The sequence below is a fragment of the Leptodactylus fuscus genome, chromosome 5 (assembly GCF_031893055.1).
Source record: "Leptodactylus fuscus isolate aLepFus1 chromosome 5, aLepFus1.hap2, whole genome shotgun sequence".
Lineage (NCBI taxonomy): Eukaryota > Metazoa > Chordata > Amphibia > Anura > Leptodactylidae > Leptodactylus > Leptodactylus fuscus.
The window spans coordinates 221,992,131-222,006,819 of NC_134269.1; the positions used below are offsets into that span (position 1 = coordinate 221,992,131).

Consider the following 14,689-nt stretch of genomic DNA (forward strand, 5'->3'; position numbering starts at 1 on the left):
TATATCACCCCATGCTACCCCCTATATCACCCCCGCTACCTCCTATATCACCCCATGCTACCCCCTATATCACCCCCCGCTACCCCCTATATCACCCCCGCTACCTCCTATATCACCCCCCCGCTACCTCCTATATCACCCCCCGCTACCTCCTATATCACCCCCTGCTACCCCCTATATCACCCCCTGCTACCTCCTATATCACCCCCTGCTACCTCCTATATCCCCCCTGTTACCCCCTATATCACCCCCCTGTTACCCCCTATATCCCCCCCTCTACCCCATAGATTGTAAGCTCTTGTGAGCCGGCCCCTCAGTCCCATTGTGTGCAGTCTCCTTCTGTCTGTATTTGATCCCTATTGTTTGTGCAGCGCTGCGGACTATGTTGGCGCCATATAACCTGTATTCTTATGAGCTCTGTGTGTCGCTTTGCAGGGGATGAGGAGTCGAGCCTCGGCCTCCCCATCAGCCCGTTCATGGACCGGTCGGCCCCTCAGTTGGCCAAGCTTCAGGAGTCTTTCATCACTCACATTGTGGGACCACTATGTCACTCGTACGACTCTGCCGGCCTGATGCCGGGGACCTGGATAGAGGAGAGTGAGGAGTCTGCCGACACAGAGGAGGACACCACAGAGGAGGAGGAGGAGGAGGACACGGCCGAACCCTCCGAGAACATTACAAGTATGTCCTGTCACATCTTCTGTTGTATCACAGATGGATTATGGGGGAATAATTCAGGGAAGGGTAAGAACAACCTCATTCATTCCTCTTCTGTCCCCTCTCACCCTTCTGATCCCCCCCAAAATCAGCTCAATGAGACGTTCCTATAATGTATCAGCTCTGACAGGACTGAACCATCTATACCAGGGAGGGGGGAGAGCGACTAACTGAGCCCCAATATATTCCCCCCCCTATAGATTCCTTATGGCCTCTCCGTTGCTCCTCCCACTTGTCAGTTCTCAGACCTGATACTTGTGTAATTCCCTGTAATCTCCTCGTCTGTCTCTGACGTCTATTAATTAGGAAGCTGTTGGCAGATCCATTGTGCGGAGAGAAGCGATGACATCACCGCGCCCGATACATGTCACCGACAGCGAGTAATGGGGTCACATGACCAAGACCGCTGCGCTGAATAACAACAGCCCCATGTCTCAAGTGTTTCCCTCATTACCAGGGCAGGGCAGAGAGTGCCAAGAGAGTAGATAGTCTGCGGAGAGGTGTAATAGTCTGCAGGATATGTCACTATGTATCAGGAGGTAGAGGAGCGATGCTCTGCGGAGAGGTCAGTGGTGTAATAGTCTGCAGGATATGTCACTATGTATCGGGAGGTAGAGGAGCGATGCTCTGCAGAGAGGTCAGTGGTGTAATGGTCTGCAGGATATATCAGTATGTATCAGGAGGTAGAGGAGCGATGCTCTGCAGAGAGGTCACTGGTGTAATAGTCTGCAGAGAGGTCAGCGGTGTAATAGTCTGCAGGATATATCAGTATGTATCAGGAGGTAGAGGAGCGATGCTCTGCATAGAGGTCACTGGTGTAATAGTCTGCAGGGTATGTCACTATGTATAAGGAGGTAGAGGAGCGATGCTCTGCAGAGAGGTCAGCGGTGTAATAGTCTGCAGGATATGTCACTATGTATAAGGAGGTAGAGGAGCGATGCTCTGCAGAGAGGTCAGCGGTGTAATAGTCTGCAGGATATGTCACTATGTATAAGGAGGTAGAGGAGCGATGTTCTGCAGAGAGGTCAGCGGTGTAACAGTCTGCAAGATATGTCTATGTATCAGGAGGTAGAGGAGTGATGTTCTGCAGAGAGGTCAGCGGTGTAACAGTCTGCAGAGGTCAGCGGTGTAATAGTCTGCAAGATATGTCTATGTATCAGGAGGTAGAGGAGCGATGCTCTGCAGAGAGATCAGCGGTGTAATAGTCTGCAGGATATGTCACTATGTATCAGGAGGTAGAGGAGCGATGTTCTGCAGAGAGGTCAGCGGTGTAATAGTCTGCAAAGCGGTCAGCGGTGTAATAGTCTGCAGGGTGTATCACTATGTATCAGGAGGTAGAGGAGCGATGCTCTGCAGAGAAGTCAGCGGTGTAATAGTCTGCAGGGTGTATCACTATGTATCAGGAGGTAGAGGAGCGATGCTCTGCAGAGAAGTCAGCGGTGTAATAGTCTGCAGGGTGTATCACTGTATCAGGAGGTAGAGGAGCGATGCTCTGCAGAGAAGTCAGCGGTGTAATAGTCTGCAGGGTGTATCACTATGTATCAGGAGGTAGAGGAGCGATGCTCTGCAGAGAGGTCAGCGGTGTAATAGTCTGCAGGGTGTATCACTATGTATCAGGAGGTAGAGGAGCGATGCTCTGCAGAGAGGTCAGCGGTGTAATAGTCTGCAGGGTGTATCACTATGTATCAGGAGGTAGAGGAGCGATGCTCTGCAGAGAGGTCAGCGGTGTAATAGTCTGCAGGGTGTATCACTATGTATCAGGAGGTAGAGGAGCGATGCTCTGCAGAGAGGTCAGCGGTGTAATAGTCTGCAGGGTGTATCACTGTGCATCTCTCCTCTCTCTGGAGTTTTTCACTCACTTGCGGTTTTTCGTGTTTTTCCTCGGGCAGAGAAGAAGAAGTGTAAGAGAAAAGTTTTCTGCCAGATGACGCAGCATCTCCTGGAGAATCACCAGATGTGGAAGAAGGTGATGGAGGAGGAGAAGGAGGAGGAGACCCCCGGCCCCCCGCAGCAGCAGCCGCCGCCGCCGGAACAGATCGCAGCCATCAGGGAGGAGGAGGAGGAGAGAACCGCCCACAAGGCGGAGGACTCAGAGGGGGAGGTGTGAGGAGCCAGCACAAGCCTATACACAACACTGTAGACTCCGCCTCCACCTAATATATACCGCTGACCCCCCTCCCACCCCCAGAGACTATATATAGGGGGAGGGGCACAGCCGCACAGTTCTCAAGTCTATGATATATTTAATAGCTCTATCCTGTATCTGTCTGATGGGGGCGCTCCGCGGGGGCGGGGCCTCACACACACACACACATATTATATATGTAATAGTCACTGTGAACAAACACGTCATGTCTGCGCAGCGCGGCGCCGCTTATCTGGCCCCCCCCGCCCCCCCCCCCCCCCCCCGTCTGTGCTGTCCTGGGGCTATTCGGGTCCTCCTGGGTGGGCACAGAGGAAATGCTGATATTTAGAGGGCGTGGCCTAGGGCGGAGCCAAGCCACAGGGCACCATCATGCCTTATACTCTAGCCACACCCAATGCTGCATTCACAATATCGGTACAGTCACTATTCTGTACTGCACTCCAGTCACAGCAAGAGCAGCAGATGTAAACGTATACTCTAGTCCCACCCAGAGCTGCACAAATACTCATGGGAAGATACAGAGAATAATGCAGCAGGGGCAGAACTAAGATACAGCAGCAGAATTGTGGCTGCAGCTCTGGGTGTGACCAGAGACATGATGTTACAGCAGAATTGTGGCTGCAGCTCTGGATGTGACCAGAGACATGATGTTACAGCAGAATTGTGGCTGCAGCTCTGGATGTGACCAGAGACATGATCTTACAGCAGAATTGTAGCTGCAGCTCTGGATGTGACCAGAGACATGATCTTACAGCAGAATTGTAGCTGCAGCTCTGGATGTGACCAGAGACATGATGTTACAACAGAATTGTGGCTGCAGCTCTGGATGTGACCAGAGACACAATGTCACAGCAGATTTGTGGCTGCAGCTCTGGATGTGACCAGAGACACAATGTCACAGCAGATTTGTGGCTGCAGCTCTGGATGTGACCAGAGACATGATGTTACAGCAGAATTGTGGCTGCAGCTCTGGATGTGACCAGAGACATGATGTTACAGCAGAATTGTAGCTGCAGCTCTGGGTGTGACCAGAGACATGATGTTACAACAGAATTGTGGCTGCAGCTCTGGATGTGACCAGAGACATGATGTCACAGCAGAATTGTGGCTGCAGCTCTGGATGTGACCAGAGACATGATGTTACAACAGAATTGTGGCTGCAGCTCTGGATGTGACCAGAGACATGATGTCACAGCAGAATTGTAGCTGCAGCTCTGGGTGTGTCCAGAGACATGATGTTACAGCAGATTTGTGGCTGCAGCTCTGGATGTGACCAGAGACATGATGTTACAGCAGAATTGTGGCTGCAGCTCTGGATGTGACCAGAGACATGATGTCACAGCAGAATTGTGGCTGCAGCTCTGGATGTGACCAGAGACATGATGTTACAGCAGAATTGTGGCTGCAGCTCTGGATGTGACCAGAGACATGATGTTACAGCAGATTTGTAGCTGCAGCTCTGGGTGTGACCAGAGACATGATGTTACAGCAGAATTGTAGCTGCAGCTCTGGATGTGTCCAGAGACATGATGTCACAGCAGAATTGTAGCTGCAGCTCTGGATGTGACCAGAGACATGATGTCACAGCAGAATTGTGGCTGCAGCTCTGGATGTGACCAGAGACATGATGTTACAACAGAATTGTGGCTGCAGCTCTGGATGTGACCAGAGACATGATGTCACAGCAGAATTGTGGCTGCAGCTCTGGATGTGACCAGAGACATGATGTCACAACAGAATTGTGGCTGCAGCTCTGGATGTGACCAGAGACATGATGTCACAACAGAATTGTGGCTGCAGCTCTGGATGTGACCAGAGACATGATGTCACAGCAGAATTGTGGCTGCAGCTCTGGATGTGACCAGAGACATGATGTTACAGCAGATTTGTGGCTGCAGCTCTGGATGTGACCAGAGACATGATGTTACAGCAGAATTGTGGCTGCAGCTCTGGATGTGACCAGAGACATGATGTTACAGCAGAATTGTAGCTGCAGCTCTGGATGTGACCAGAGACATGATGTCACAGCAGAATTGTAGCTGCAGCTCTGGATGTGACCAGAGACATGATGTCACAGCAGAATTGTAGCTGCAGCTCTGGATGTGACCAGAGACATGATGTTACAGCAGATTTGTGGCTGCAGCTCTGGATGTGACCAGAGACATGATGTTACAGCAGAATTGTGGCTGCAGCTCTGGATGTGACCAGAGACATGATGTTACAGCAGAATTGTAGCTGCAGCTCTGGATGTGTCCAGAGACATGATGTCACAGCAGAATTGTAGCTGCAGCTCTGGATGTGACCAGAGACATGATGTTACAGCAGAATTGTAGCTGCAGCTCTGGATGTGTCCAGAGACATGATGTCACAGCAGAATTGTAGCTGCAGCTCTGGATGTGACCAGAGACATGATGTTACAGCAGATTTGTGGCTGCAGCTCTGGGTGTGACCAGAGACATGATGTTACAGCAGATTTGTGGCTGCAGCTCTGGATGTGAGTGGAGTTGTGACGTATCTCAGCATTTATCGGTGACATGCAGACAGCCGTGGCCCCGCCCCTTGCGCTCTTTGGAGAGTCGCCGTACGACAGCAGTGACTTCTCCGATAATTCTGCGACATTTTTACGCTTTTATACACATTAAAGGGAATTTTTAAGATTTTTTAATCCGCAGTTTTTATATCGGACGCTGCGATCGCCGGGACAACATGGCGTCAGGCCAGTGCACCAGAGAAAACGCTTCAAGGTCATGTGATTTATGAAAGCTCCGCCCATTTATCCATCTGCTCCGACCTGATGTCATGTGACTGGCGGGGGAGGGGTCGCCCATGTGTGACTGTTGATATTGCTTTTATTTCATTTTAAGGGTTTTTTTATGTTTATTTTGATGTAGCCCCTCCCCTTATTTATGGCACACTCTCTGCTGCCCCCAGTGTCCGAAGTGTGAACTGCAGCCTATTATATATCACAATCCATATTACTATGCACTGAGCAGGCTCACTGCTGCCCCCCGGTGTCACATTAGTATGAGCTCACTGCTGCCCCCCGGTGTCACATTAGTATGAGCTCACTGCTGCCCCCCGGTGTCACATTAGTATGAGCTCACTGCTGCCCCCCGGTGTCACATTAGTATGAGCTCACTGCTGCCCCCCGGTGTCACACATTAGTATGAGCTCACTGCTGCCCCCCGGTGTCACATTAGTATGAGCTCACTGCTGCCCCCCGGTGTCACATTAGTATGAGCTCACTGCTGCCCCCCGGTGTCACACATTAGTATGAGCTCACTGCTGCCCCCCAGTGTCACATTAGTATGAGCTCACTGCTGCCCCCCGGTGTCACATTAGTATGAGCTCACTGCTGCCCCCCGGTGTCACATTAGTATGAGCTCACTGCTGCCCCCCGGTGTCACACATTAGTATGAGCTCACTGCTGCCCCCCAGTGTCACATTAGTATGAGCTCACTGCTGCCCCCCGGTGTCACATTAGTATGAGCTCACTGCTGCCCCCCGGTGTCACACATTAGTATGAGCTCACTGCTGCCCCCCGGTGTCACATTAGTATGAGCTCACTGCTGCCCCCCGGTGTCACACATTAGTATGAGCTCACTGCTGCCCCCCGGTGTCACATTAGTATGAGCTCACTGCTGCCCCCCGGTGTCACATTAGTATGAGCTCACTGCTGCCCCCCGGTGTCACATTAGTATGAGCTCACTGCTGCCCCCCGGTGTCACATTAGTATGAGCTCACTGCTGCCCCCCGGTGTCACACATTAGTATGAGCTCACTGCTGCCCCCCGGTGTCACATTAGTATGAGCTCACTGCTGCCCCCCGGTGTCACATTAGTATGAGCTCACTGCTGCCCCCCGGTGTCACATTAGTATGAGCTCACTGCTGCCCCCCGGTGTCACATTAGTATGAGCTCACTGCTGCCCCCCGGTGTCACATTAGTATGAGCTCACTGCTGCCCCCCGGTGTCACATTAGTATGAGCTCACTGCTGCCCCCCGGTGTCACATTAGTATGAGCTCACTGCTGCCCCCCGGTGTCACATTAGTATGAGCTCACTGCTGCCCCCCGGTGTCACATTAGTATGAGCTCACTGCTGCCCCCCGGTGTCACATTAGTATGAGCTCACTGCTGCCCCCCGGTGTCACATTAGTATGAGCTCACTGCTGCCCCCCGGTGTCACATTAGTATGAGCTCACTGCTGCCCCCCCGGTGTCACATTAGTATGAGCTCACTGCTGCCCCCCGGTGTCACACATTAGTATGAGCTCACTGCTGCCCCCCGGTGTCACATTAGTATGAGCTCACTGCTGCCCCCCGGTGTCACATTAGTATGAGCTCACTGCTGCCCCCCGGTGTCACATTAGTATGAGCTCACTGCTGCCCCCCGGTGTCACATTAGTATGAGCTCACTGCTGCCCCCCGGTGTCACATTAGTATGAGCTCACTGCTGCCCCCCGGTGTCACATTAGTATGAGCTCACTGCTGCCCCCCGGTGTCACATTAGTATGAGCTCACTGCTGCCCCCCGGTGTCACATTAGTATGAGCTCACTGCTGCCCCCCGGTGTCACATTAGTATGAGCTCACTGCTGCCCCCCGGTGTCACATTAGTATGAGCTCACTGCTGCCCCCCGGTGTCACATTAGTATGAGCTCACTGCTGCCCCCCGGTGTCACATTAGTATGAGCTCACTGCTGCCCCCCGGTGTCACATTAGTATGAGCTCACTGCTGCCCCCCCGGTGTCACATTAGTATGAGCTCACTGCTGCCCCCCGGTGTCACACATTAGTATGAGCTCACTGCTGCCCCCCGGTGTCACATTAGTATGAGCTCACTGCTGCCCCCCGGTGTCACATTAGTATGAGCTCACTGCTGCCCCCCGGTGTCACACATTAGTATGAGCTCACTGCTGCCCCCCGGTGTCACATTAGTATGAGCTCACTGCTGCCCCCCGGTGTCACATTAGTATGAGCTCACTGCTGCCCCCCGGTGTCACACATTAGTATGAGCTCACTGCTGCCCCCCGGTGTCACATTAGTATGAGCTCACTGCTGCCCCCCGGTGTCACACATTAGTATGAGCTCACTGCTGCCCCCCGGTGTCACACATTAGTATGAGCTCACTGCTGCCCCCCAGTGTCACATTAGTATGAGCTCACTGCTGCCCCCCGGTGTCACACATTAGTATGAGCTCACTGCTGCCCCCCGGTGTCACATTAGTATGAGCTCACTGCTGCCCCCCGGTGTCACACATTAGTATGAGCTCACTGCTGCCCCCCGGTGTCACATTAGTATGAGCTCACTGCTGCCCCCCGGTGTCACATTAGTATGAGCTCACTGCTGCCCCCCGGTGTCACACATTAGTATGAGCTCACTGCTGCCCCCCGGTGTCACATTAGTATGAGCTCACTGCTGCCCCCCGGTGTCACATTAGTATGAGCTCACTGCTGCCCCCCGGTGTCACATTAGTATGAGCTCACTGCTGCCCCCCGGTGTCACATTAGTATGAGCTCACTGCTGCCCCCTGGTGTCACATTAGTATGAGCTCACTGCTGCCCCCCGGTGTCACATTAGTATGAGCTCACTGCTGCCCCCTGGTGTCACATTAGTATGAGCTCACTGCTGCCCCCTGGTGTCACACATTAGTATGAGCTCACTGCTGCCCCCCGGTGTCACATTAGTATGAGCTCACTGCTGCCCCCCGGTGTCACATTAGTATGAGCTCACTGCTGCCCCCCGGTGTCACACATTAGTATGAGCTCAATGCTGCCCCCCGGTGTCACATTAGTATGAGCTCACTGCTGCCCCCCGGTGTCACATTAGTATGAGCTCACTGCTGCCCCCCAGTGTCCACAATGCCTGGGCTCTTCATTCCCCGGTGCCCCTCTCATGCCCATGTGATAGTAGCAGGGGGAATTATTGGGGATCATACAGGGGCCCCCCGATCCAGTTGTGCCTATAGGGGGTCTCTCCCCACTGTACGTTACCGATCTCTGAGTCGTGTCGCGCTGTTCTTCAGCAGACGACTAATCTCAGGTTATTTTGCCGACCACAATACCTGGTAAGCAATAGTCTAACCTCAGTATTGTGGCCCCTGCCGCACACCAGGGGCCCCGCACACATGTATGGGGAGCAGGGAATCCTCCCAGATGATTTCTATGGAGTTTTTTGTTTTTGTTGTTTCTATTTTTTATGCAAATGAAAAGTGTCAGAATGGACCGACGGCCTGGAGTTCTATTCCTAGTAATGTAGCAGAGCTGGTGCCAGTGCTGAGACCGAAATAAAGACATGAAATTCTATTTCACCAGATCACCGTCTGACCTGTCCTTATTACAGCCTCGCAGCATCCTCCTCATGTCCGAGCAATGACGGACCTGACAATTCAGGTGGGCTAGGGCAGTGAGAGGGCTAATAGCAGCAGCACTGGTGGGCTAGGGCAGTGAGAGGGTTAATAGCAGCAGCACTGGTGGGCTAGGGCAGTGAGAGGGTTAATAGCAGCACCTCTGGTGGGCTAGGGCAGTGAGAGGGTTAATAGCAGAACCTCTGGTGGGCTAGGGCAGTGAGAGGGTTAATAGCAGCACCTCTGGAGAGCTAGGGCAGTGAGAGGGTTAATAGCAGCAGCACTGGTGGGCTAGGGCAGTGAGAGGGTTAATAGCAGCAGCACTGGTGGGCTAGGGCAGTGAGAGGGTTAATAGCAGCACCTCTGGAGAGCTAGGGCAGTGAGAGGGTTAATAGCAGCAGCACTGGTGGGCTAGGGCAGTGAGAGGGTTAATAGCAGCAGCACTGGTGGGCTAGGGCAGTGAGAGGGTTAATAGCAGCAGCACTGGTGGGCTAGGGCAGTGAGAGGGTTAATAGCAGCAGCACTGGTGGGCTAGGGCAGTGAGAGGGTTAATAGCAGCAGCACTGGTGGGCTAGGGCAGTGAGAGGGTTAATAGCAGCAGCACTGGTGGGCTAGGGCAGTGAGAGGGTTAATAGCAGCAGCACTGGTGGGCTAGGGCAGTGAGAGGGTTAATAGCAGCAGCACTGGTGGGCTAGGACAGTGAGAGGGTTAATAGCAGCAGCACTGGTGGGCTAGGGCAGTGAGAGGGTTAATAGCAGCAGCACTGGTGGGCTAGGGCAGTGAGAGGGTTAATAGCAGCACCTCTGGTGTGCTAGGGCAATGAGAGGGTTAATAGCAGAACCTCTGGTGGGCTAGGGCAGTGAGAGGGTTAATAGCAGCAGCACTGGTGGGCTAGGGCAGTGAGAGGGTTAATAGCAGCAGCACTGGTAGGCTAGGGCAGTGAGAGGGTTAATAGCAGCAGCACTGGTGGGCTAGGGCAGTGAGAGGGTTAATAGCAGCAGCACTGGTAGGCTAGGGCAGTGAGAGGGTTAATAGCAGCAGCACTGGTGGGCTAGGGCAGTGAGAGGGTTAATAGCAGCAGCACTGGTGGGCTAGGACAATGAGAGGGTTAATAGCAGCAGCACTGGTGGGCTAGGGCAGTGAGAGGGTTAATAGCAGCACTGGTGGGCTAGGACAGTGAGAGGGTTAATAGCAGCAGCACTGGTGGGCTAGGGCAGTGAGAGGGTTAATAGCAGCACTGGTGGGCTAGGGCAGTGAGAGGGTTAATAGCAGCAGCACTGGTGGGCTAGGGCAGTGAGAGGGTTAATAGCAGCACTGGTGGGCTAGGGCAGTGAGAGGGTTAATAGCAGCACCTCTGGTGGGCTAGGGCAGTGAGAGGGTTAATAGCAGAACCTCTGGTGGGCTAGGGCAGTGAGAGGGTTAATAGCAGCACCTCTGGAGAGCTAGGGCAGTGAGAGGGTTAATAGCAGAACCTCTGGTGGGCTAGGGCAGTGAGAGGGTTAATAGCAGCAGCACTGGTGGGCTAGGGCAGTGAGAGGGTTAATAGCAGCACCTCTGGTGGGCTAGGGCAGTGAGAGGGTTAATAGCAGAACCTCTGGTGGGCTAGGGCAGTGAGAGGGTTAATAGCAGCACCTCTGGAGAGCTAGGGCAGTGAGAGGGTTAATAGCAGCAGCACTGGTGGGCTAGGGCAGTGAGAGGGTTAATAGCAGCAGCACTGGTGGGCTAGGGCAGTGAGAGGGTTAATAGCAGCACCTCTGGAGAGCTAGGGCAGTGAGAGGGTTAATAGCAGCAGCACTGGTGGGCTAGGGCAGTGAGAGGGTTAATAGCAGCAGCACTGGTGGGCTAGGGCAGTGAGAGGGTTAATAGCAGCAGCACTGGTGGGCTAGGGCAGTGAGAGGGTTAATAGCAGCAGCACTGGTGGGCTAGGGCAGTGAGAGGGTTAATAGCAGCAGCACTGGTGGGCTAGGGCAGTGAGAGGGTTAATAGCAGCAGCACTGGTGGGCTAGGGCAGTGAGAGGGTTAATAGCAGCAGCACTGGTGGGCTAGGGCAGTGAGAGGGTTAATAGCAGCAGCACTGGTGGGCTAGGACAGTGAGAGGGTTAATAGCAGCAGCACTGGTGGGCTAGGGCAGTGAGAGGGTTAATAGCAGCAGCACTGGTGGGCTAGGGCAGTGAGAGGGTTAATAGCAGCACCTCTGGTGTGCTAGGGCAATGAGAGGGTTAATAGCAGAACCTCTGGTGGGCTAGGGCAGTGAGAGGGTTAATAGCAGCAGCACTGGTGGGCTAGGGCAGTGAGAGGGTTAATAGCAGCAGCACTGGTAGGCTAGGGCAGTGAGAGGGTTAATAGCAGCAGCACTGGTGGGCTAGGGCAGTGAGAGGGTTAATAGCAGCAGCACTGGTAGGCTAGGGCAGTGAGAGGGTTAATAGCAGCAGCACTGGTGGGCTAGGGCAGTGAGAGGGTTAATAGCAGCACTGGTAGGCTAGGGCAGTGAGAGGGTTAATAGCAGCAGCACTGGTAGGCTAGGGCAGTGAGAGGGTTAATAGCAGCAGCACTGGTGGGCTAGGGCAGTGAGAGGGTTAATAGCAGCAGCACTGGTGGGCTAGGACAATGAGAGGGTTAATAGCAGCAGCACTGGTGGGCTAGGGCAGTGAGAGGGTTAATAGCAGCACTGGTGGGCTAGGACAGTGAGAGGGTTAATAGCAGCAGCACTGGTGGGCTAGGGCAGTGAGAGGGTTAATAGCAGCACTGGTGGGCTAGGGCAGTGAGAGGGTTAATAGCAGCAGCACTGGTGGGCTAGGGCAGTGAGAGGGTTAATAGCAGCACTGGTGGGCTAGGGCAGTGAGAGGGTTAATAGCAGCAGCACTAGTGGGCTAGGGCAGTGAGAAGGTTAATAGCAGCAGCACTGGTGGGCTAGGGCAGTGAGAGGGTTAATAGCAGCAGCACTGGTGGGCTAGGGCAGTGAGAGGGTTAATAGCAGCAGCACTGGTGGGCTAGGGCAGTGAGAGGGTTAATAGCAGCAGCACTGGTGGGCTAGGGCAGTGAGAGGGTTAATAGCAGCAGCACTGGTGGGCTAGGGCAGTGAGAGGGTTAATAGCAGCAGCACTGGTGGGCTAGGGCAGTGAGAGGGTAAACTTAGAAGCATAAATGGTTCACTGAGATAAGTAGGGGGCGCAGAGCCCGGGGTGAGGTCAGTGACAGGAGGAGTTGTATTGTCTCTACATGTCGCGGCCGCCCCGTCACGTTACCCTGTCACATTCTGTTCCTTGGACGTCGTACACACAGCGCAGATTACAGGACGGATTAGTCCGCAGACAAAACACTCCATTCAGGAAACGGCAATAATTGGGGGAAACTTCCTGTTACTAAATATATAGCAAATTCCATCGTATTGTCCGAGGCCGCTATTAAAGGGGCAGACACCGGCAGAGGGCCCCGGAGCCCCAGATAACTGCCCCAGGAGCCCCACAGATAACTGCCCCCAGGAGCCCCACAGATAACTGCCCCCCGGAGCCCCACAGATAACTGCCCCCCGGAACCATACAGATAACTGCCCCCAGGAGCCCCACAGATAACTGCCCCCCGGAGCCCCACAGATAACTGCCCCCAGGAGCCCCACAGATATCTGCCCCCAGGAGCCCCACAGATATCTGCCCCCAGAAGCCCCACAGATATCTCTGGGGCTCCTGGGGGCAGTTAACTGCCCCCAGCAGTTTGGCAGATCAGTGCCCTGGGAGTCCCAGTTCCATTGTGTGGCCCCTGTCCCTTGGGCCCAGCAGGTAACCTACAGGTGGAGCAGTTTGTCTCTGTCAGGAGGAGTTACTGAGGGTTCTCTGTTGCTCCTCAGGGCAGTGAGGATTATACACAAGTGCTTCAAAACACAAAATAACAAATCCAGAGAGACGAGGTCTAAGTGTGCACCGCGGGCGGAGAGATGGACTACAAGTCCCAGAGCCAAAGTCACAGCAGATCCTAGAGAAAATAAACACCTAGAGTGGCTATCATCATCCCTGGTGGTCTGGGGTAGTGAAGGGGTTATTAGCATCATCCCTGGTGGTCTGGGGTAGTGAAGGGGTTATTAGCATCATCCCTGGTGGTCTGGGGTAGTGGAGGGGCTATTATCATCATCACTGGTGGTCTGGGGTAGTGAAGGGGTTATTCGCATTATCCCTGGTGGTCTGGGGTAGTGAAGGGGTTATTAACATTATCCCTGGTGGACTGGGGTAGTGAAGGAGTTATTATCATCATCCCTGGTGGTCTGGGGTAGTGAATGGGGTTATTAGCATTATCCCTGGTGGTCTGGGGTAGTGAAGGGGTTATTAGCATTATCCCTGGTGGTCTGGGGTAGTGAAGGGGTTATTAGCATTACCCCTGGTGGTCTGGGGTAGTGAAGGGGTTATTAGCATTACCCCTGGTGGTCTGGGGTAGTGAAGGGGTTATTAGCATTATCCCTGGTGGTCTGGGGTAGTGAAGGGGTTATTAGCATTATCCCTGGTGGTCTGGGGTAGTGAAGGGGTTATTAGCATTATCCCTGGTGGTCTGGGGTAGTGAAGGGGTTATTATCATCATCCCTGGTGGTCTGGGGTAGTGAAGGGGTTATTAGCATTATCCCTGGTGGTCTGGGGTAGTGGAGGGGCTATTATCATCATCACTGGTGGTCTGGGGTAGTGAAGGGGTTATTAGCATTATCCCTGGTGGTTTGGGGTAGTGAAGGGGTTATTAGCATTATCCCTGGTGGTCTGGGGTAGTGAAGGGGTTATTAGCATTATCCCTGGTGGTCTGGGGTAGTGAAGGGGTTATTAGCATTACCCCTGGTGGTCTGGGGTAGTGAAGGGGTTATTAGCATTATCCCTGGTGGTCTGGGGTAGTGAAGGGGTTATTAGCATTATCCCTGGTGGTCTGGGGTAGTGGAGGGGCTATTATCATCATCCCTGGTGTCCTGGGGTAGTGGAAGGGTTATTAGCATTATCCCTGGTGGTCTCGGGTAGTGAAGGGGCTATTATCATCATCCCTGGTGGTCTGGGGTAGTGAAAGGGTTATTAGCATTATCCCTGGTGGTCTTGGGTAGTGAAGGGGCTATTATCATCATCACTGGTGGTCTGGGGTAGTGAAGGGGTTGTTAGCATTATCCCTGGTGGTCTGGGGTAGTGAAGGGGTTATTAGCATTATCCCTGGTGGTCTGGGGTAGTGAAGGGGTTATTATCATCATCCCTGGTGGTCTGGGGTAGTGAAGGGGTTATTAGCATTATCTCTGGTGGTCTCAGGTAGTGGAGGGGCTATTATCATCATCCCTGGTGGTCTGGGGTAGTGAAAGGGTTAATAGCATTATCCCTGGTGGTCTCGGGTAGTGGAAGGGCTATTATCATCATCCCTGGTGGTCTGGGGTAGTGAAGGGGTTATTAGCATTATCCCTGGTGGTCTGGGGTAGTGGAGGGGCCATTATCATCATCCCTGGTGGTCTGGGGTAGTGAAGGGGCTATTATCATCA

The 14,689-nt window shown here is 53.4% G+C and overlaps 1 protein-coding gene across 2 annotated transcripts; it reads left to right on the forward strand.

Annotated features, from left to right (window-relative positions):
• The first annotated feature begins 440 nt into the window (after positions 1-440).
• LOC142204188 (cGMP-inhibited 3',5'-cyclic phosphodiesterase 3A-like) lies at positions 441-6,703 on the forward strand. Of its 2 annotated transcripts, none has more exons than XM_075275496.1 (2): positions 441-744; positions 2,607-6,703. In XM_075275496.1, exons 1-2 carry the CDS (start codon positions 477-479, stop codon positions 2,822-2,824), a joined length of 486 nt encoding a protein of 161 aa, XP_075131597.1. In that variant the 5' UTR covers positions 441-476; the 3' UTR covers positions 2,825-6,703. The 2 variants fall into 2 exon arrangements, with proteins under 2 accessions (XP_075131597.1, XP_075131598.1); XM_075275497.1 differs by having other exon boundaries at positions 441-681.
• Positions 6,704-14,689: the final 7,986 nt, after the last annotated feature.